Source organism: Brachypodium distachyon, chromosome 3 (genome assembly GCF_000005505.3).
Source record: "Brachypodium distachyon strain Bd21 chromosome 3, Brachypodium_distachyon_v3.0, whole genome shotgun sequence".
Classification (NCBI taxonomy): Eukaryota; Viridiplantae; Streptophyta; class Magnoliopsida; order Poales; family Poaceae; genus Brachypodium; species Brachypodium distachyon.
This window is the reverse complement of record NC_016133.3, coordinates 56,598,492-56,620,812: the sequence shown is the minus strand read 5'-3', so window position 1 is coordinate 56,620,812 and position 22,321 is coordinate 56,598,492. Positions and strand designations below refer to the sequence as shown.

Below are 22,321 nucleotides of genomic sequence, written 5' to 3'. Positions count from 1 at the left end.
AAACTGTGTAAAAAACTTGTAGGTTTGGTAAATTATTTTAGAATTGCAGGGTGGACCCACCTGCAGCCTCACGCAGTGCCCAGTACTAGTAAGTACGGAGTACTCACAACTCGCACCTTCTTCCTCCGCGGGAGGCTGACGTTACCCCCGCCCCGCACACGGATCAAACCCCGAGAGGAGAGAGCTCGCATCCGATTCCCCGGCGCGTTTCCATCACACGAGAGCTACAACCTAAGATTAACAGCGGGATAGCCTTCCGATCCGAAGGCCGGAGGGAGGCACTCGCGGACTCGCGGAGGGAGGCGACTCCCCCTGCATCGGCAAGCGGCCATGTCGCACGAGCGGGGCGGCGCGGCGTCCTCCTTCGCCGTCCCCGCCTCCGAGGAGGACGCGCTGTGAGTCCTCTACCCTAATCCCTACGTCCAGTAGGCACCCCTAATAGACGTTTCGCTTCTGCTCGCGTTGTTCTCTGATCTGAAGTCCGCCGCAATGGCAGGCTGCAGCGGAATTTGTGACCCGTCTCGTGTCAAATTTTCGTGATGTGGTCCACGGAATCGTAGGTTTTGGTGTGTTGAGCGGAGAAAGGAGGAGCTCACCGTTGTTCGTTTGTGTGAGGGTCTGAGGGCTTCGTGGCTAACAATTTTTTTTTGCCTTGTATTTGTATCCTGCGACCTCTGTAGTCATGGATTTCGGTTGCAGTTTTTAATGTTTATAGTAACGTGCAAGGAAGGTACTGTTGTTAGTTTTATGAGTCTGCATTTCCGCCCACATGTTACATTTCAGTTTGTTGTATTTCTCCCCTCGGAGTTAGTGACTCGATCGAGTGTCGAGTAGTTCGGCTGTGGTGCTCGCATAAGCTTAAGCTGCATTGTAGGTTTAGTCTCAGTTATCTTAATTTGGTATGAACTCCACGAAAGTGAGCAATCAGATAAAGGGTGATGCAGAAACAGAGACAGTCAGTTGGGCTGACTGAATTACTCAAAAAAAAGTTGGGCTGACTGATGATTTACATGACCCTTCTGCAGTTCTATAACTGTTTAGTTTTTGGCAATCTAATATTTCCTCAGGATATCTGTTTCTTCTTTTATGTAGGTTTATTGATTTACTACATGAAGCCCCCCTATCTGGTCATCGAGAGCCTAGAAGCATAGTTAGTGGTACTTTGTACTGTATCGTGTTGGTAAGATCAACTTTCTTAACATAAACATGGATTACCTTGGATATAAGTGTATGCCCTTTATGTATTATACAAAAAACTAAAGCATTGTGTGTTTTCTACCACTACACCTCCTTTATCCTATGGGAATGTCATTAATCAGCAAGACGCCATTTCACTTTGTCCAGTTTATGATAGCTATGTTTTCTCTTCCTCTAGGCAGGTTATGCTGCTGTTACTGTGTCGGCTCCATGGATATTTCTTCTTGTACCAGACATGGTCCCTCCGTTGCTGTGCAGCTCCAATGTTATCCTTCTGCTTCTTACAGGTTTTTTATCAGATAAGCTGGCTCCTTGTTTCTATACATGCATTTTTTGGCTACTCTGTTCCTTTACTAAAAAAAATTCCTCTCTCTATGCGAGCTATTTATTTACTGTTCACTTGAAATTTAATGCAGGCATTTTTGAGCAATATTGGGTTCACCAAGTCAGGAAAGTGAGGTTGCAGGTATGACAAATCAAAAAATAGTTTGATTTATTCTGTTTCATATATGTCATTCGCAGTAATCAATTTAATCAACCCTTTGTAATTTTCATTAGTATATACTCTTGAGTGACAAGTCATTTGTGTTCTTCTCAGCGATAGGGATCTCGGTTATGTTTGGATTTCAATACAATCAGTTTTTATGTCCCATTATCATTCTGTTACCTTCTCTGCTATTGCCACGTGATTAGAGTAAAATATTTTCTTTGATTGTACTCCATATAATGAATCAGTGTATGTCACTCTCTCTAACATAAATGCACTTCCAAACTGAGTACTCAAGCTGCCTACCATTGATCAACAACTTCCTTTCGTTTCACTTTAACCGGCTGTCTCTCTTAGTTTTGTTTGCATATTAAATGGTGTGTTTATGCTTTTGACATGCAGGGCTATTACGATTTTAGCCAGAAACTGAAGCGCATTGCTCGACTCCCATTTGCCACTATTGCATATGGTGAGCAGTACCAAACAGACTTGTACGATGCTCTAATACCAGCATTTATCATTGTTTTGCAATCTTTATAATTTCTTATTGCACTGCTGCTCCTTTAATGCGAACACATTTCACTTTCTTGGTTCCATATCTTGAGAGTTTATATAGGGCTTGGTTCTAAGTTTTATCTTGGTTAGTTCTGATTTTAAAAGGTGTTAAGATAAGTAATTAAAGTTCTAGGATAGTGATGCTATCACTTATTTCCAGTTTGATCATGGATGGTAATATTTCAGTCGAAATGATTCACTGTTATTGTGTATTGCTTTGGCAGGCACTGGTTTAATGCTCTTGATCATAGTCTGGCAGCCTCTCGTACAGATACTATCAGTTTCACTGTTGCTAAGGTAAACCTTTGGCATTGTATTTAGCGTCAGTAAATTTGGGAGATCTGAATCCTGATTCTTGAATGAGAAATGCCTTTTGAACTGGTTTATACATTGTATCACAAAAATAATAATATTGGTGTGTTGAAAAGGAAAATGGCATGAAGGCCACACATGGGCATGTATAGCATAGTTTTTCATTGTTTCAGCGTGAAGTTTGATTATTTAATTATGTTTGTCACTTGTTGTGTGTAAACCCATATTGTATAGTGCGCTGTTCTGTTGGCATAAGTTCAGCTGTTTATACCCATCAATAATGTGACAAACCTAAGTAAACAGTCAAATTCAAACATGCTTATGGCTTGGGGAGCCTGTTTCTAAATTTATAGCAATGGTATGCAAATCTAATCCAAGAAAACATAAGTGAAACATTCTTGGGGAGCCCATTGTCTAGCTGGATAATGGTTTTCATGTTATACCATATTGACCTACAGTTACTTCAGGTTGCAACTTTGCATGCTTCCTATAATTTCCAACTATGCTAACAAGGCTAGAACTTCTGTATGCATGTTTGGTTAGCATAGCTGGTAATCATGGCATAGCTTGAATCAGAATTTATTTATTTTACAAAAAAATAATCACAAATTCTTGGTGTGATAAATCAGTTTCAAAAAACAGGATCATGTTCAGACTAGTATTTTCCTACCCTCACCCTGCTATCAGTAAGCTGGATTGTAGACATGAACTGAACAACCTCATAACAAGCTAATGAAAGTCCCTCCCTGTGTCTTGGTCTTGTGCTCATCTCACAATTTCAGTTGCAATAATGCAGGATTGCTATTGTGGTTGAAGCAATATGTGCTGGATTGTTTATGGGCTTATACATATGTGAGTTAACCTGTTGCTACTTTTTATGTTACCTTTTAGATTGTTGGGATCATGGTATTTTTTGCGCACTTGTAAATTTGTAATCTGTTCTGTAAATAGTTTACGGTGGCAGAATTTTTCAAATTTGTTTTGCATCCACAATTAGGTTTATTTCTTCAGAATTATATAGATCAAGCAATACCCTGCGAATGGTATTCCACATGTTTCTCATGTTTTATAGCTCTTATGCTCAATGAGATACATGTGCCCTGTGTTCTTTTCTCTTAGAAATGCATGTTTGGCCCCATTAGAGTATCTTGTAAGATGCAATGTCCACTTGGTTCTATTTACAGGGTATATCCACAAATACAACTCTTTGAATGGGCAGCCTGATATCTTGCGGTCATTATATTCTGCGCTTCAACCATCTAATACTTTGGAAGATCGAAGGTACCAAAGTAATGGGGCACTGCAAATAAGCTGAACTTTTTGTGTTAATTGATATGTACCTGTATTTTAATATTTGATACTCCGTAGGTTACTCTTGTCTCTCCCCATATGTCATATTTCTTCTCCGCTCAGTTTGCACTGCTCCAGGCTTAGGTGTTCGATTTTCTGATAGTGCCAAACAGGATTATTCAACTCATGTCTATCAGAAAAATAAATAAAACATGTGTATTGAACTCATGTGTAGCAGCATGTTACTTGACTCCAAAGAGTTACATGTGCGATCATATGTTGTATAGATCACTTAACGTCAACATCATACTGCCAGTAGCACTCAATATGCTGATGCATTTTTCTCCACCAGATATTATGATGGACGTCTTTCTGATCAGCAGATGGCATTACTTCAATACCAACGGGAGAATATACATTACCTGAGTGAGGAGGTACGTGGAAGATGAATGCAATTGTGATGTTCAATAGTCAAGACCCATCCCAATTAATCTACTTCTCTTTTGCATACATATATCCTTTGTAATAGTCTTGAGAAGGTATCCTGTAGCGCACACAGTATATGTGCATTAGTAAAATTTAAGTTGTATTTAGGTCTTGAGATTTCATGTAAAGAGAAATGAGCTAAATCTGTTGTATTTAATTTTACTGACTTGCTTGGTTAGATCAGTAATTGGTACTGAAGGATTGGATAGCTACCCTTGTGGTCAAATTAATCATGGATTATGTTAGTTGCCCTTTTATAAGTTCGGTTGTTGACAATGATTTGTTTTCTTTGAAGGTGTTGCGCTTGCAAGAATGCTTAAGCAAATACCAGAGAACTGATGTTGGGAACACTCCTCAGGTTTGTGCAACACTTATTAGTTATGCTGCATTAGTTTTACTGGCAGCTCCATAGGTTCAAAATCAGAAAAAGGAACTCCTTCACTGTTAAATAAAGTAGTGGATTGCCATCAATCCATTCCTTTCAAATTTGCAGGTTGATCTTGCCCATCTTTTGGCATCCCGTGACCAAGAACTTCGAGCACTCTCAGCCGAGGTAATAATCTGTGTGATATCTAAAGATATACCACTTTTTTTATGAACTTGCAAGGCAGGTGCACAAGGTCAAGTCATCTTTCTCAGGCCTACTTATACAGAACCCTTACATTAACTAGTATATTGGAAGAATAATCTACTAAGCGAACTAGTTGCTGGCACAAAAGCATTTGCTTATTGACAATTTCTGATAATTCTCCTGTAGATATTTGAAATATTATTATAAGAAAGGTGGAATTCTTTATATGAGAGCGATTTACTTGAGTTGTTCATCTTTAACACCACAACTTGAGAGCTCAAAGTTGTTGTAAATCTTCCATACTACTTAAATGTTCAGATGAATCAAGTGCATTCAGAGCTTCACCTTGCTCGTGGTCTGATCGATGAAAAGGACTCAGAGATCCAACGTATTCGTGTGAGCAACAATCAGGTAAGTTTTACCGAATAGCAATCTTCCCAGCATGATGATCATGTTAGTTTTTCTCATATCTGCTCGCAAAATATTCTTGCTTGATTGTGAACATGATGAATGCAGTATGTTGAAGAAAATGATAGACTCAGAGCTATTCTTGGAGAATGGAGTGCTCGAGCAGCAAAGGTACTCTGGATAATTTAAGTGCTATTATTTGACTTGTAGCATTCTCATATTCTTCCACATCATTATGTTTTGGGTGTGCTCAACAGCTTGAACGGGCACTGGAGGCGGAGCGAATGTCAAACATCGAACTGCGGAAGAACATTGCAAAATTTCGGGGCCAATTGCACAAGGAGCAACGTGCCTGATTACCCTGTTCTGGGAATATATTCAGCTAGTGGCGTGCTTTAGCTGGCTTAATGAATCTTCAACTGCTAAGGGTCATCTCATGTGAAATCTTAGAATTCCCTAACTCAGACAGTCAGTAGTTCAGCACATTACCCGACATCAGTGAGGAAAATGGAAAATGTGAGCGGCACCTCTTGTGAATTCTTAGTTTGATGTATAAATCTGAAAGGTTTGGTTAATGGAGTATGTGAGATTTAGCTTAGATTTTGGCATGTTAGCATGTAAAGAGTTGCGCATTATTTTCTGACAAATTGCAAGATGAAATATGAATCGATGCATCTATGCAAAAAGAATCATCTAGATCATTCGTTGAATTTTTCTGGATCCGTGATTGAAATTTTCTAAGTGTCTGCTTTGGTGAGGACTTGATAACATGAGCTGATGATGCTTTCAATATGTTTGGACAACAGAGTCCATCAGATAGGGAACTTGATTCCTTAAGATAAGTCGAGTTACAAGAATATCTTTTGGCATGGGTATTTTGTGAGTATATACTTGTGATTTGCGAACAGCTGCTTTCGTTTCATAATCCACCTCGATCAATGCTAAAAGCCTTACTATATTCAGAATTTAGAAGTGTTGTTTACAGAAGATTTATTGTTCTTGCTGCTCAACCATTTATACCTGCGCGATAGTGAAGGCAATGCATACCAGATAGTGCTACAGTACCAACAAACGACTTGCGGAATTCATAGAGGATAATGACATGTTTTTGCTGTTTGCGAGCACGCTCGGTTCACCTTCCCGCTGTTTGAGATTTCAGGCCAGGTTCAATGAACAAGGCATGACAAAGCAGCACTATTCATATCATCATGTCGCCTAGCAGGAGTGGGAGGACCCTCTACAGCGATCTCTCCTGAATCACGCAGCGCACGTCGAACGAACCCTATGAAACTCTGCCTCGTCTCATTAGTTATGGAAATTATTATCTGCCAATTAGTGCTCTAATTTCACGATTACAGGGCCTATTTGTGTTGATAACCGTTGATTCACGCAGCACGCCTCTCGGCCCCGGCGAAGAAAGGTGAAACGTAATGTCATTTGCGTCCGCTTTTCCTTTGTCTCCTGATCATCAGTACAGTGGATGGATCATGGTTCATGGATGGCCTTCAAAAGTTGGTACTCCGTAGTAGCTAGGCATGTGGTAGGGCGCTGAGAAGGACGGCAAGCAGGCGAAGCAAAGCAATCCATGCATATGAGCGCAGCAACGAACCAACACGAGCTGTCGTGCCATGCCCATCCATGCCAATCACTCAATCAGTAACTATTGGAGTAGTACTAGTTACTAATTTGGGTCCAATAAGATGCACCGGACAATTAAACCGGACACGGTTGTGTGGCACCGGCTGTCCGTGGTTTGGTTGCTAGTCGAAGGCCGAATCTAAGCTTATTTCGTCGTTCGTAGGGGCATTCTAGCTAGCTGCCACACCAGGGACGCTACACGCTAAAAAGAAGAAAATTGCATGCATGACTATATACGAGACTATGACTACATTTTGCTTTCAACCAAAACTAAATAAATAGTTAGAGCATGTGAGCGTCTACCGCGACCTGCACCAGCTACTCCTTGCAGTGTGTTGTGTTGGCCGTAAAGGGAAATACACAGGGACGAAATGTGAGCCTTTGGCTGCCGGCCGGCCGTTCCGTGCCGTGGCCGTGCGTGCAAAGTGCAAGAGCTCGTTGTTTCCGCGCGCGCCGCGGAGCGCATCTCGACGATTCCCGGAATCCATCCTTCCATCTATTCGACGGTCTCCGGCCGAGGCAGCCGCATGTACGGACCGTGATCCCCGGCCCGGTTTTCAAAATTACCACTACAATTTTTGCACTTAAATCACCAAGCTTTTGTATGTCTTTCGATACGTCCTAGAAAGCTGATGGTTTTGCTAACTGGAGTACTAATCTCATTTGGGTCTTCATTCATCAGCTCGATTTCAAGATTGGCATCTGCACATGTGTTCGTGAAGGCAAAGTTAGGTTCTGTTCTGAAAAGGAGTTCAGGTGTAGGAGTAAACAGCAAGAGGAGGGCTGCCTGCCTACCTGACACGACAAAAGGGTTCTTCGGTTCGGCCACCTTTTTATAGAGCCCGTAAAATCAACCGGAGTCTGACCCTGAAACGACCCCGGCTCGACTCCAAAGCAGCGGCGCACGTGCCGATCGCCTCGCACGGGCGGGCGGAGGAGGGCCGGCAAAGCTAGCCAGCCAGCCGCCGCCGAGTTGTTGGGAAGGTAGCCACTAATACGAAGCCTCTTGCTTCCGGTTTCCCACCACCTCCCCCATTCCATTCCCTTCCCTTGGGCAAGGGTTGGGTTGGCGGCACGCCCCGAATCCGGGGCCGAGGGAACACAAGCCGGGGAAGGAAGGAAGGAAGGCGCGCAGCCCCCCTTCCCCTTGCGTGCTCCCGCGGCCGCCTCTTCCTCTCCGATCCGCCACCGCTCGGTTTCGAGCCACTGAGGTCCCGTGATCCATCGAGGTCTGCTTCCCTTCTCTTTGATGTTGTTGTTGCTGCTGCTGCCGCTGTGGTGTTGGTGGTGGGGCGAATGGTCAATGCCTTGGGTTTTCTGGGGGAAGTTCGGCTGGCTGGTGTTTCGAGGTGAGGTTGGGTGGCGTTAGGACTGGCGGCGGCCGGTGATGGGTTGGGTGTGCTGCGCGTGAATCTGGCGGAAACGGCGTGGTTCAGAGTAATGTTTGGTCGTGATCCGGGCCGTTTGGGCGTTGGGCTTGTGAATTTTTTCTGTGGGGAGGTGGGATTCGAAGTGCTTAGCTGAGGTGGGGGTGAATTTTCGATCTAGCTACAACTGTTTTCTGTGTAGCTGCTAGCTGCTTTCCGTAGTTTCGCTGGCGATGAGTTTTTGGGCGGTTATTCTGTCAATGTCCGGCGTAAACAGCAGCATCCATCAGTCTCCAATTACTGTTTTGGGGTGATTATTTATCGTGTTAATTATTAAGTGAACCATTGTGAATGTCTTGAAGGGTTCAAATCTTCAATTTGATGTATTGTTGTTTGCATAGTAACAAACGTAAATTAATTTGGCAAGAGTCGCATGTCGTGCAGTACTACATAAGTATTCAGTCCCAGTCGCAGATGCTGGTGCGGAAACTGCGGTCTGCAAGTTAGCACTGAATTCACTTTTAATGCCAGTGTGTTCTGATTCAATTCCTTGTTCCAATTAACAGATCAGATGGAAATTTCCTGTTGATAAACTCCCCGGCTTGGTTTGAAGACTCCTGGAGTAACATTTTAACACGTGGTTTCACTATGAAACCTGATTGGTCAATTTTCTCCAAGCTTGATCATAATGGAGGATACCTGCCCAAGTTCCAGATAGATTCTCCAATATCCCATGATATGGGGTTAGGGTTGATATCACAAGTGGGAACATTAGTTGAGAGTTCCTTTCAGCATCCAAGACATCTATGTTCTACAGGAAGTGGTGCAGTTCAGGAAGCATTCAGCTGCTTCCACAAAGTTGCTGGAGCTCTCTATTTCTGTCTTTCTAGAGCATCAAATCCCAAGATTTTCCATAGGTTGTCTGCTATTGCTGGCTCTGGTTCAAGAGCCTGTCGGTCACAGATAAAACAAGTGACCTCTTGCATGCAGCATTTGGCTGGATTGCAGTTTGGTTCTCAAGGAAGAGAAGAGCATGCTATACAGATGCTTTTAGCCAGGCTTGCAAATGCAACGGTTGGGCGACTGTGGAATGAGGCGGAGGAACGCCATGCCTGTAACATTCTTATGTTAGCTGCTGCTACTGTAATACCACCATTTGAAAACATGTAAGGTTCATGGATTGCTACCGCTTCCTTTTTTCTGTTTGGTTTGTTCCTGTCCGTTTGGTTTCATTCAGTCTGTGCTTTATTAATTGTTCATTCTGTGCATTGACAAGATCGCCAAAGATGCTCATAGATTCAATGACTTTGGGAAAAGATGGTGGCCAAATCAGAGAACAAGTAGATCAGCTTTATTTGGACGAAAGGCGCCCAGGTTGTGCTTGTGTTGCTGTGCCAAGAACAATATTGGCAGAAGATGCAACAGAACCAAAAACTGGAATCAAGTTCCCTACTCTTCTTGAGGACAATTCCAATCCAACTGCAGAGGTCCTTTTTCCAACTCTTTTTTGAAGATAATTCATAATTGTGTACCATTTCTCCTTATTCCAGAACAAATGTTTCCATCAGGTAACACTTATTGTGGCAGTTATTTGGACACTTATGTCTGTATCTTGTTCTGTTGACAATGTCAAAATGTCACAGTATACCAAATCTGTAACATTGCTTAGTCCTTAAGCATTCCCTTTCACAAGCTAACAAACAATTAATTCTCAGGTGCTTGTAGGGATGGGTTTTAGAAGCATGAAGATAATGAGGGTCAAAAATCTTAATCTCTATGCCTTTGGTCTATGTGAGTAAACTGAATTTTTCATGTGGGCTGCTATTACTTATGAGCTGATAACAGACAAGAGTTACCGCCTAACTGATGTTCTGTTCTCATAGATATACAGCCAGATTCTATTTGCAATAAGCTGGGTCCGAAGTATGCTTCTGTTCCGGTTGCTGAGCTGAAGGATCACCCTGATTTCTATGAAGATCTTCTGAGGTACGAATGCTCTATGGATCATTTACATGTGCTCACCAAATCCCTCGTATGAAGATTTCCCAAATTCTGGAACTTAACTAGCCTGTATACAAGTGATACTTGTATAAGCTGAGGTACTCCTTGAGTAATCTGACAGAAACTGCAGAAATCATCCAGAGAATAGGTGTACTTGTCTATAGAGTCTTTCTGAAACTGTTCCAAACTAGCTATTCTTTCACATCATATTTTAGGTTTTCTATTTACCTGCTGTCAGTTGATGCCATTTGGGATTTTGACTTTTGATGATGCGTAGGCGTAGGATTTTTCTTATTGCCTGATTTTACACCTAACACCAGTAACATTAAAAAAAATCCCATCTGCAATGCATTTGCCTCTGTTGCTAATAAAATTTGCATTATGCTTGCCCTGTTATGCAGGGAAAATATTCACATGACAGTCAGGCTAGTTGTTAGCTACAATGGCCTTAGCATTGGCGCAGTGAGAGAGTAAGGATTTTTCTATTTCTATCTATGGTTCAGAAGATATGATCTATGCAAGAACAAGATTGAAGTTTGTTACTTATCTTATCTGTATTAACATCTTTTTCAGTGCATTTGAGAAGTCTCTTTGCTTCCGGCTGCAAAAGGTGCTTGTCTCAATTTAGCAACTAATTTAATATTCTTTGCTATCACCATAGGTTTAACAGAGCTTTCTGTTTACCTTTTGATCAGATGAATCCTCATACTGATTATCATTGCTTGAAGACATTTGGCTCTTACTTCAGCGAAGACATCCGAATACCTGTGGTAAGCTAGGTGCACCTGGTACATTTAAAACATTTATGCGCGAGATGTTATAGCCAATGTAACTGCAGGGTACGAAGATCGACTTCCGTCAAACCTCTGATGGCCAGCTTATAACTGAAAGTTAGTACTATACATAATAAGTATATAATGTTCCTGTCAGTATAATTTGAGTTTTTCCCACTACGATGTACATTGATAATGAACATCTGTGTGCAGTTGATGGCAAACAAATTGGTGCTGTCCAGAGCAGAGATCTTTGCAGTAAGTGTGCTTATTTGCTCCAATTTGCAGAAAATATTCTGCTGCAAAACTATAGATCATTTAGTTAAAGCTAGGATTCTTCTGCAGTTAGTCTGGGCTATCCTTGTTTGTTAAACCCTGTCTTCTCAAACAGGGGCTTTCTTCGATATGTATATTGGTGACCCGCCGGTTTCAGTGGAGACCAAACAAGACATTGCTCAGAATGTGGGTGGACTCATCAGGAGATGCTAGGATAAAGCATAATTATATGGCTGCCGTCGGAATTATTTCATTTTTCTATACAAAGGGGGAAGAGCATATAGGGACAGGAACCAGGAGAGGATCAGTTGTATGTATAGTAATAGATCTGTAACTTGTAAACTAAACAGGCAAAATTTGCGACTTACACGGAGGCTTGGTATCTTTCTCCTGAGCAAATTCCTCCATGCTTTTCATATGGATTGGCCTTCAGCTCTATTACCTGGCGATTGTATCATGTACAATGATTCGGTTAGAAGTGTTAACAGTGAATGTGTGTCGCTCCCGCATCTAAATCAAAGCGTTTAGATTGATGCTGGCAATGCTTTTAAATTGATCTTCCCATTTTCATTATACAAGGCTATGATGAGAACAGCTAATTAGCTTCTGGAGAACCTATTTTCGACCTGCGATGTTCACTGGATTTTCGTTTGATAAGGTCAAGTTTTTATCAATGACACTCTTTGCAGTTTTTTGTACAGTAGATGCTGAATAGTACAATGCTAGTGACGGAAAAAAAATGGTGAGTTTCTCCAGCCTAATTTTGCAATCCGTGCACAAAAAGAAAACCTAATTTTGGCGAAGCATTTCAGGCTACTTCCTTTTTTTTTCAGGTCTATCTGTGGATCAACCGGCCATTTATACCATTTATGAGCAGCATCCTGCGCTGACATATCAAAGAGAGACGTTTCAAACCTCTTCGTAGAACGGATTTGTTTTTCAGATCCTCTAATGCTATTCGACCAACAGAGTAAAACATTAGTGCTTCAACATGAGTGCAATTAACTTGTAGGTGTAAGTACAAGCATCCATTGTTTTTTAAACATAAGCCATCAATTGGTTCACTGCTGGAGGTAATTCCTTTCTGGTCCAAGCTGCATTCCGTCAAATTTCTGATGCGTTTTTACATGCTGAGTAGTTAAAAACCCAATGACGTTACTACTAGAAAAACCATATCTCCGTCTAGATAGGCTAGAACTATGCGATTTTAGGTGCCTGGGAAACGGAAAAGTTAGCAAAACTCTGTTGCTTTCGCCATCCAGGACATGCAGGGACAGGCAGGAGAAACGAAACGACCAGAGGAGGACCTCTCCCTGACCGGCCTGAAACCGAAGCCATTCTGGGCCAAACACTTTGCAACCTTCCTTTTTGCCGCCTCCTAAACGCAAGCGCATCCGATCCCCCCCTTTTAGCTTCTTTCCCTCTCCCTCTCCTTCCCTCCTCGGCCACCCTCCTCCCGAACCCACCTCGACGTTCTCCCACGCGCGCTTAGCCGCAGCATGAAGAACAAGCGCGCTCCGGCGAGCGGCGGCGTCCGCACCGTGGCGCTGGCGATCCTGGCGGCGCTGCTGGTGGTGGTCTCCGGCGCCGTCCAGGCCGCCGCCGGCGCCGCCGTGTCGTTCAACTACAAGGACGCGCTGAGCAAGTCCATCATGTTCCTGGAGGCGCAGCGCTCCGGCAAGCTGCCGCCCAACAACCGAATCAAATGGCGCGGCGACTCCGGCATGGAGGACGGCAAGCTCGCCCATGTACGTCTCCCGGCCGGCCTATCTCCCTTTTGATTCCAGCATTCCTTGTTTCAATTCTTCGTCCCTTCTTCGTTTAGTTGTGTCATGTCCCCTTCGTGTATGCATGCATGTAAAACGTTCAGTGTCCATTGGCTAGAAAGAACGTTATGAAAGGGGCCGATCAGATGCATGATTCACGCGTGCATTATGGTATAAGATCTGATTAATTGGGGCAGTAGTAATTGCTGTTTAAAACATGAAACGAAAGGCCAATTAATTTGATCCACTAGTAAATAACGCTTCATTTCCTCTTGTGGTTACGGCCAGAGCACAAATCAAATTATGCAAACCATATGTATGCGGGCAGGTGGACCTGACGGGCGGGTACTACGACGCCGGTGACAACGTGAAGTACGGGCTGCCGCTGGCGTTCACGGTGACGACGCTGGCGTGGACGGCGCTGGCGTTCAAGCCGGAGCTGCAGGCGGCGGGGGAGCTGAACAACGTGCACGCGGCCATCCGGTGGGGCACCGACTACTTCCTCAAGTGCGCCGCCAAGAAGAACCACATGTACGTCCAGGTGGGCGACCCCAACCTCGACCACCAGTGCTGGGTCCGCCCCGAGAACATGAACACCCCGCGCACCCTCTACGAGATCGACGACAAGACCCCCGGCACCGAGATCGCCGCCGAGACCGCCGCCGCACTCGCCGCCTCCTCCCTCGTCTTCCGCGACACCGACAAGGGCTACTCCCGCCGCCTCCTCAACAAGGCCAAGCTCGTACGTACTACCTCCGTTCCTGAATATATAAGATTTTTGAACTCTTGTTCTAAATAAAAAATAAAAACAAAATTTGGCATTGTTGATTGCAGCTGTACCAGTTCGGGCGGAGCCACATGAAGACCTACGACGGCGAGTGCCCCTTCTACTGCTCCTACTCCGGCTACAACGTACGTCTCCACAATCCACATGCATATACTAATTGCTGACGGTGCACGCATGCATGCTGACTGTACTGACACGTGGACACGCACGCGCGCACGCAGGACGAGCTGCTGTGGGCGGCGACGTGGCTATACATGGCGACGAAGCGGCAAGCATACGCGGACTTCATCAGCCACGAGGCCATCTCTTCCAGCGTGGCCGAGTTCAGCTGGGACCTAAAATACCCAGGCGCGCAAGTCCTCCTCGCGGACCTCAACATGACAGCCAACGGCGGGCTCCAGAGCTTCAAAACCCAAGCCGACAACTTTGTCTGCGCCGTGCTCCCGGACACCCCGTTCCACCAGGTCTTCATCACCCCGGGCGGCATGATCCACCTCCGGGACGGCGCCAACACCCAGTACGTCACCGGAACGGCCTTCCTCTTCGTCGTCTACAGCGACATCCTCCTCCGGTCCGGGCAGCAGGTCATGTGCGGCAGCCAGCCGATCCCGCCGGCCCGGCTCAAGGAGTTCGCCAAGCAGCAGATTGACTATCTTCTGGGGGCGAATCCCAGGGGAAGGTCGTATGTCGTGGGCTTCGGGGTGAACCCGCCCACGCAGCCGCACCACAGAGGCGCGTCCACGCCGGTTCTGAAGCCCGGGACCGTGGTGAACTGCGGGATGAGCTTCGGGGACTGGTTCGCGCCCGACCGGCCTAACCCGAACGAGCTCACGGGCGCCATCATGGGCGGGCCGGATGGGAACGATGAGTTTGTGGATAAGCGGAATGCGTCGTCGTGCACGGAGCCTTGCACTTATATTAACTCGCTTTCGATTGGACCGCTCGCGGCGCTCGCTGTGCGCGGCAATGATCTCGTTGCTAGCCAGTGATCGATCGGTTGGGCTTGCGACGGACGGGCGTTGGTGAATCTGGTTGTTAAGTTTAATTGTTCCTTTCTCTCTTTTTTCTTCTTCTCAGGTTTGATTTTGTTTTTCTGGTCAGGTTAATTAGGGTGTACTACATACGTACGGGATTAATTGTAATCTGCTACGGAGTATGACTTAAATCTAGCTATATCGTCAAGATTAAACGTGACGTACGGCCGGGATGGTATCGGGGTGGGAGGGGTGCGCGTATCGTATCATGTTTCGTACGGCATATGCGGAGTGGTACTACCTGAGCTGCCCGTCTGCATATCATGCATGTGCGTCTCTAGCTTGCACCGTTGCACGTGGTCGCCTCGTGCTGGACGTGCTGTATGCTGGCCGGTTTTGTTATATCACGAATGGAAAGATCATTTTTCATAGCTGTTGCGATTTGCCAAAACAAAAGGTGAGTGCATTTCTTCCGCCGCGTCACAATACAATACGGTGTCCAAATAATTTCCAGATTTTGAGCCACGTTTTATATATTGGCTGACGTGATATACATTTTCCACATCCATTTGGTCCAGCATGAGATATATGGGTCGAAATTTTACAGTTCCGCTCAATTTCTCTCTCCCCATCAAGGATGCCCATGATCTCTTTTGCCTCTGGCCTATATAACACCTCTCAATGGGTATATATGTAACAATTCATTTTCGCTTGGAATATAAAACGAGGAGAGCTAGAGGGCTGGAGTTTTGAGGGAACCCTAGTCTCCAGCTCCATAAAAAACCCTTTTGATCCAGACTCGAGGTCGAGGGATTGAATTGAGTTTGGAGGATATACTTACCTCGTTGCTTGGAAAGACCCATTACGAGTCCAAGAGGGCCCCAAAAGATCTATCTCCAAGAGACCCGAAAAGAAATGTTCGGTCTGAGCATGCGGCTGACAACCCCCTCAACGCCTCTCTTAAGAAAAGGCCGTAGTCCATCAAGTCGATTGAACATATTCAAAAAACATTATTGTATCAACCATGTCAAGTATACGAGAAGAGCTATACGAGAACCTTCTCTTATAAGGTCGTCGTATACACCTTTACACTTTAACCATCGTGCATCGATACCCCTATACGAAAAAGAAAATCCAAGGCCCTTGCTACGACCAAAGACGGAAAAAAAGAAGAAGTTAAAGTTTGCTTTAATCGTGAATAATAACCGAAAGGTGGGGAAACGTGCACGTAAGCTCGGCAAATGACCAAGAGCGTGATGACTCACACGATGTGCGTCTATATATTTAGGTTGCGCCTTAGGCTTATAGAGCGATCCTCTGCTCTTCTTCCTCAATCTTCCCTCTCAATGTCTGCTTATCCTCCATCTCAACACCTTTCCTCATGTCCCTCTCCTCTCTTATTTGCCGCCTCTTTCTCCCCCGCCGTTGTTTCCTTGCTTTGACGCCTCACGGACTCCTTGTATATGTCGCCTTGGCACTAGGTATGATTGTTCGTCGCCGTTGGGGGTCACCGGTGGACACCACCAAAGCGGCAAATTAAGACACTCCGGTTAGTCACTCGCTCATCTTTCCTTCATATCTTCTATGTTCCTCCTCTTCTTTTCTAGATCAAACGATATTTTCGCGAGGAGACTTGATGTTTCTTTTTACCTATTAGGTTTGAATCACTGTGCATAGATCGATGGAGAAATAAAAGCATTCCCCATTTTCGACAATAAAACATGTATGCATATATGCACATCATGCACAGCCCACAGGTGACACGATTGAGTGATAGCAATAAGGCATGCTGCGAGGGGAGATTAATCAAGGTTCCGGCTAGGCTAGATGTCGGGGTGGGTCTCGGCTGCTTGTTAGCTAGGTGCCTTTGGTTGGGTTTCTCCGGATCCTCTGCTTTCCGGTCGAGCCAGACCGGACCCGTGTCAATGCAGCGGACCACGCAAGTGTGCGAGCTTAATTTCCCAAATCAAGCCGACCCGCACCTACGATTACACATTTCCCGGTACTAGTACACCCTATCTAGGTATGTATATACATACAATTAATCCAGAGGTTTTTAGTTTCGGACACCTCGGATTGATCAAAAAGTGTTATCGGACACCTCAGACTGATCAAAAAGTGTATCTTACCAAATCAATATACGGCCTACGTACAAGAGGGAGCAAGCTAAATCTAGCGTATACACGTATACAAAGAGAGAAAAAAGACAGTATTGCATCACTGTCTCCTTTGCGTGACGGGTGCTGCTAATAAATGTGAAGCAACACACACATGTTTCCCTTTCTGCCAAAAATATATCCTAACTGCATTGGGGAAAAGGCTCCATGTCCAGTTGTCCTGGACTAACCCAATCTTCCTTTTTTATTAGGTTGCTTTTTTCCCCTTGTGGTTTCGGGTATCAATTTGTTTCTAGTAACTTTTTGCTATTCTCACACACCACTCAAAAGATGAATTTCTTGCACGGTTCAGTCACAGTTAGTTAGCTGTCGTGCTTATGTGGGTAGGATGTTTGCGCAGAGAACCCGATTGAAATTTTAATTTGGAATGAGTGTTATGTGTAACTGAATGTTGTGATAACTTTGATTTAAACTTAATACCCTTAGATTTGTCATATATTAGAGAACACACAGAAGTGGCTCATATATTTTTGCACTTGCCCCTTTTTGCCAAACACACCTCATCATGATTTCTTGTTGCCCCGTGAAGATTTTTAGGTGACACCAATGCCGCCAATAGGTGAATCCGGTGGATGATATCCAGAAACAAATGCACATGTTGATGATGACGGGGTCAGGGGGTACTGATGTCACTAGTTGTGTATCAAAATCATGTATTTAGAGCTCCGAACATCAACATTTGGGATAAACTATCGTCGTAGCTTTAAACTGCATTCTTTATCTATAAATGGAAGCGGCGTTACCCTTTTTCAAAATATCATCCCATATTTCTATTTGGCGTTGCAATGTCCAATGTGCAGGTTAGCCCAACTTTTGCAGCTACATATATGCATTTATTTTTATGTTATGCTACGTATGATTTTGTAAATGTGTCGATAGAGTGTGAAACTTTGAGAGAGAGAGAGAAATTAGGGGACACTTATGAAAATTTGGGGCCATTTGGTGTTAGTGCATTATTTTTCTGCGTGGAGGATCTGCAAGCCCACGAAAAGAATAAGAAAATAATAAGCAGGGAAAAGGGAAAAAGCCCCTCTTTTGCCTGACAAGAACACATATAAAAAAGCCTCTGCTCATCATCATCGGGCAGTCTAGTACTCTTTCCTTCCGGCGTGCGAGCAGCGTGCGCGTGCGAGCGAAAGCGAGAGAAAACAAGAGGGGGCTTCCTTTGCATGTGAGGCGAGAGAGGAGGGGGGCCATGTCGATCGCACTGAAGAGCGGACCCGGGCTAGGCGGTGGCGGCGGCGGGGCCCGGTTCGGCCGTGTCGGCCGCTGCGGCGCCTACGTGGCCTCGCCGCCGTCGTCGGCGGGGCGCGGCGGCTCGTCGTCGCTGGGGGCGCGGGACAGTGACAGCCCGGCGGCGGCGGCGCAGTGGGAGTGGGACGGGGAGGAGGTCGAGGGCGGCGACGGCGAGGTGCAGAGCTCGTACAAGGGGCCATTCGACACCATGGACGCGCTCCAGGAGGCCCTGCCCTACAGGTGAGCGCCTTCACGCCCCCAAGTTCGACACGAAGCGCGGATCTTGGTTCTTGATCAGTCCTGTAATTTTTTGGGCGCTCCCCTTGGGCGATTCGGGGTAATGTGTGGTCGAAGCGGCTGTTCTTGATCCCTGCGGCCCTGTTCATGTGGGGAAATGTTGGAGGTTACTTGTGTCGTTTGGACTGACGCTGCGGCGAAGATTGTTTCTTGATCGGTTTTAGTTGAGGAATGTGCGTTAGATTCTTTGTTCTCCGTGGAAGTTCGTGTCTCCTCGGGTAATCTTGAAGTAATTTGAGCAAGGTAGTTCAGTTCCTGATCTCCGGGTCGGTCCTTCTGTCAGGGAATTGGGGGATTTCTTGGGTGGGTCTTCACTCTTGAGCGAACAGGTGATAGTTTGAGGCCATTTAAGGTTCTAGGTGATTCTTGATGGTGCCTCATACGACCTTACGTCCAATGCGGTTGGGGATATTAGGTTATGATACTGTAGGTAGTGTTCATTACGCCAACGGCACCGTACCGTGCTCTTTTGTCCTTGAACTTTATAATGTCGCAAGCATTAATGCTTTTATTGAACTATTTTGTGAAAAATGCTTCTTCATTGACTTGTGAAATTTGGACAGTGGGCTTGAAAGATTTCTGAGGAGACTCATGTTCTGGTGCTAATTGGTTCGGATATTTGTGTGTATGTTCCGGTGATACTTGGTTTAGGAATCGATTATACTTTCATGTATGTTTTGTCTAGCCCATTCCAATTTTCAAATGCTCTTTGATGCCCATAACTCTGAATGTTACAAAGGGCCTGGAACTGGAAGTTTTGGTCAGGTTTTCTCCAAGGAGTTTCTATAGGCTTCAATAGTGACAAGTTACCTACTGCAGCTGTGACTTCATCCTCACACCGAGGAATGCTGGCACTTGGTTTCATCGCAATAAGTCCTTAATGTCTTCCTAATCTTAGATCGGCACAATCATTTTTGTTTGTCCACAGTCCGCAGACAGATTGAATCTCAAATTCATGCCATCCCTTGTGTTTGTTTCGCTACAGCATATCAGGGTAGTAGAATATGGAATGTAAAATCATGTTACCAATACCAGATGTAAATAGTGACATGGTTTCTGTGCCCTGCTTAGTGTTTAGGTTCAAGCCCGTTAGTAGTTTGTTGAAAAACTGCTGTAGTATGTTTATGTATCACATAAACATACTTTCCCAGAATTACTAATGTTTAGTCGCTGACAATTAGATGCTATTTTCGGTAATGAAATTTGTTATGTAAGTCGGTAAGGCAACCGCTGCTGTAAATTGCAAATGCATTCAGCGTTTCTGAATGACGGACCATCCATTTCTATTGTGATAATTAAAATAGATTGAAAGGTGAAAGTTCAATATAATTGTGCTCCCTTTTAAACCCGCAGTACTGGTTGATGCTAACAAAGAGCAGTCTTGAAATTTGTGTATCAATATATTACTTGAGCAGGAATTCATTTAGTTTTAATTAAATCATCTGAGTTATGATTAGTTTCTTTGTTTCTGTATGAAATAACCTGAATACAATCATCTATCTTATCAAACTGCTTCCCTTAATAAAATGACGTGCAAATTCTGGTTGGACGTTCTCTCAAAAGTATGTGAGAACAAGAAATAGGACTATTTCTAGCATGTTACCTATGGTTCAGTATTATGTTTTTTTATTTGAATTCTCTACAGTACTAAGAATTTAGCACACTTGTTAGTGGCTTAATGCTAGTTGTTAGCTCTTACCACCCACAGCAACATAAGATGGTGCATTGATGCATTACTGCCATATGATCAATCAAAGATTAGGTCATGTGACTCGGGACACACTCCGATGCAGCTAACATGTGATTAGCACATGAAAAATGACTAAACTGATACCATGATCTTCTTTCACATGCTTTTGTTTGCTAGCTTTTTGTAGCAAATTAATTATCAAACTATATCATTATCTGGCAACTTAACTTTGTCTTTTTGTTCCCTGGGAGATTGTTTATTTGTTGTGTTTCAAGTCTTGTACTTATGAGCAGATATAGTTTAGTCAGGAGAAATTATGCTTTATTATATTACAGACCTTCCCTTTTGCTGATCAATTTCGATCTTTTCTATGGCAGGAAACAAGTATCCAAGTTCTACAATGGCAAGTCCGGATCTTTCCCAAAGCCTCCAGATGCTATGATTGCATCTCCTCCACTAAAGGGCCTTCCAAAGCCAGGCACCCCATCTCCTCCACTAAAGGGCCTTCCAAAGGCAGACACTCCATCTCCTAGGAAGCGCAAAGGTCTTCTTCCATTCAGTTTCAAGTGGGGCAAAGCACAGAACAAAGAAGTATTCCCTGAAGATGACGTCGTGGACAGCCCCTCGACTTGCAGGAGGATGACACTGTCTCCGGCCGCCACAAGCAGCTCTGGGAGCAACAGTGGCAGTGATGATGAAGCTCAGAAGCTGCCTCCCCGTCGCCCACACAGAAGGCCTGGCAACGCCACGGGCGTCTTTGCCTCCCCGCCCGCACCTCGTCCACCGAAGCTGTTCCCTGCCCACATGAGATCTCAGTCGATGCGCGATCTGCAGGATGAGACGGACTCAACGGTCATGGTCTCTCCCAGGGACAAGCGTAGGAAGAACTAGCAAATACCTGGACCTGGGCGCTCTGTCATCCCTCCAAGCACTGCATCCATTTTAGACTGCGAAATCCAGTGGCCGGCAATGCCCCACATGATTGCGATGCTTTTTTTGTGAGGTCGAATGGACCCGTGTCTATAGGGCTGGAAACTTTCCTTATACCTAGTGCTCAATACATACAAATGAAACTGAGAAATCGAGTAATCAGTGGACTTTCATGCATTGGTTGCTGTTTTGACTTGTAAATGCTGGATCCTGCTCTTGTTCACAAATTCAATCATGTTGCCGGCAGAGTATCTGTATATATGCCAGGATGTGGGTTTTCTCTTGTTGAACAAGCCAGTACCAGGATATTGCAATGTCAGGAATGTAAAATAGTACTGCCAGTACCAGTTTGTATATAGTGTCCAGTGTTTAGGTTCAAGCCTGTCAGTGGTTCGTTGAAAATGCTATTGTAGTATGCTTATGTATTGACACCTAAACCAACATGCTACATGACAGGATCACGCTTTCCCAGAATTACTAATGTTTTGTGGGTGAAAATTATATGCTCGTATGATGATGAAATCTGTTCCGCTTGTCAGTAAGGCAACCGCTGCTCATCGTTTCCAAAAGTGACGCACCGTCCGTTTTGCATGGTACTCGTATTTTTTTTTATCGCATTCGCCGCGCCGTTAACAATTGTCGATTGCATCGTGCGATGGTCTCCGCATTTCTTAGAAGAAAATAATCTCTTTTCAAGCTGCTACTTCAGCTCCTGCATCACACCGTGGCCTTTGTGCTGCTTCAGTTATGCTGCTCTGTTTTCTTTGATCTAAAGTAGCACAGTGTTGTCCTTTTATATTACTAGATTTAATGTGAAATAACCTTCTCAACATGAGGAACAAAAATCACAGCTGTGGACCGACCGATCCATGCAAGAAATGTACAACACACTGGTCACATTTTCAATCGGTAATCACAACAACAAGCATGAGAGGTAGAACAACACTAAGTCCGTACAATCGCCGGTGCAAGGTGAGCACCTGTTCAGAGCCTCCCAAAATGAAGGCCCCCAAAATCTAATCTTACTAATTAGCTATCCTTAATTACTAGTGTAATTAATAGCAGTTGCAAATTTCTAGGCTCATTAAATGGAAACAAGAAAA

The 22,321-nt window shown here is 44.5% G+C and overlaps 4 protein-coding genes across 5 annotated transcripts; all 4 read left to right on the top strand.

Moving 5' to 3' along the window:
• The first annotated feature begins 104 nt into the window (after positions 1-104).
• Positions 105-6,016, top strand: LOC100843973. Its single transcript, XM_003570468.4, has 14 exons — positions 105-395; positions 1,093-1,180; positions 1,376-1,484; positions 1,614-1,663; positions 2,087-2,153; positions 2,464-2,536; positions 3,348-3,403; positions 3,736-3,832; positions 4,194-4,275; positions 4,623-4,685; positions 4,821-4,880; positions 5,217-5,309; positions 5,415-5,477; positions 5,564-6,016. The coding sequence occupies exons 1-14, from the start codon at positions 331-333 to the stop codon at positions 5,660-5,662; spliced, it is 1,065 nt and encodes a 354-aa protein (XP_003570516.1). The 5' UTR covers positions 105-330; the 3' UTR covers positions 5,663-6,016.
• Positions 6,017-7,801: 1,785 nt separating this feature from the next.
• LOC100843359 (fatty-acid-binding protein 2) lies at positions 7,802-11,892 on the top strand. 2 transcript variants are annotated; one of them, XM_003570466.4, is made up of 11 exons: positions 7,802-8,173; positions 8,878-9,477; positions 9,588-9,798; positions 10,027-10,102; positions 10,195-10,297; positions 10,714-10,782; positions 10,886-10,922; positions 11,008-11,082; positions 11,151-11,202; positions 11,299-11,343; positions 11,477-11,892. In XM_003570466.4, the coding sequence occupies exons 2-11, from the start codon at positions 8,960-8,962 to the stop codon at positions 11,572-11,574; spliced, it is 1,284 nt and encodes a 427-aa protein (XP_003570514.1). In that variant the 5' UTR covers positions 7,802-8,173; positions 8,878-8,959; the 3' UTR covers positions 11,575-11,892. The 2 variants fall into 2 exon arrangements, with proteins under 2 accessions (XP_003570514.1, XP_024318093.1); XM_024462325.1 differs by lacking the exon at positions 7,802-8,173 and adding an exon at positions 8,226-8,293.
• Positions 11,893-11,992: 100 nt separating this feature from the next.
• On the top strand, positions 11,993-15,083 carry LOC100838698 (endoglucanase 8). The gene is made up of 5 exons (XM_003570452.3): positions 11,993-12,019; positions 12,957-13,109; positions 13,456-13,869; positions 13,962-14,039; positions 14,136-15,083. Exons 1-5 carry the CDS (start codon positions 11,993-11,995, stop codon positions 14,901-14,903), a joined length of 1,440 nt encoding a protein of 479 aa, XP_003570500.2. The 3' UTR covers positions 14,904-15,083.
• A 3,079-nt stretch (positions 15,084-18,162) lies between these two features.
• Positions 18,163-21,699, top strand: LOC100842346. The gene is made up of 2 exons (XM_003570464.4): positions 18,163-18,541; positions 20,666-21,699. Exons 1-2 carry the CDS (start codon positions 18,261-18,263, stop codon positions 21,177-21,179), a joined length of 795 nt encoding a protein of 264 aa, XP_003570512.1. The 5' UTR covers positions 18,163-18,260; the 3' UTR covers positions 21,180-21,699.
• The last annotated feature ends 622 nt before the right edge of the window (positions 21,700-22,321 follow it).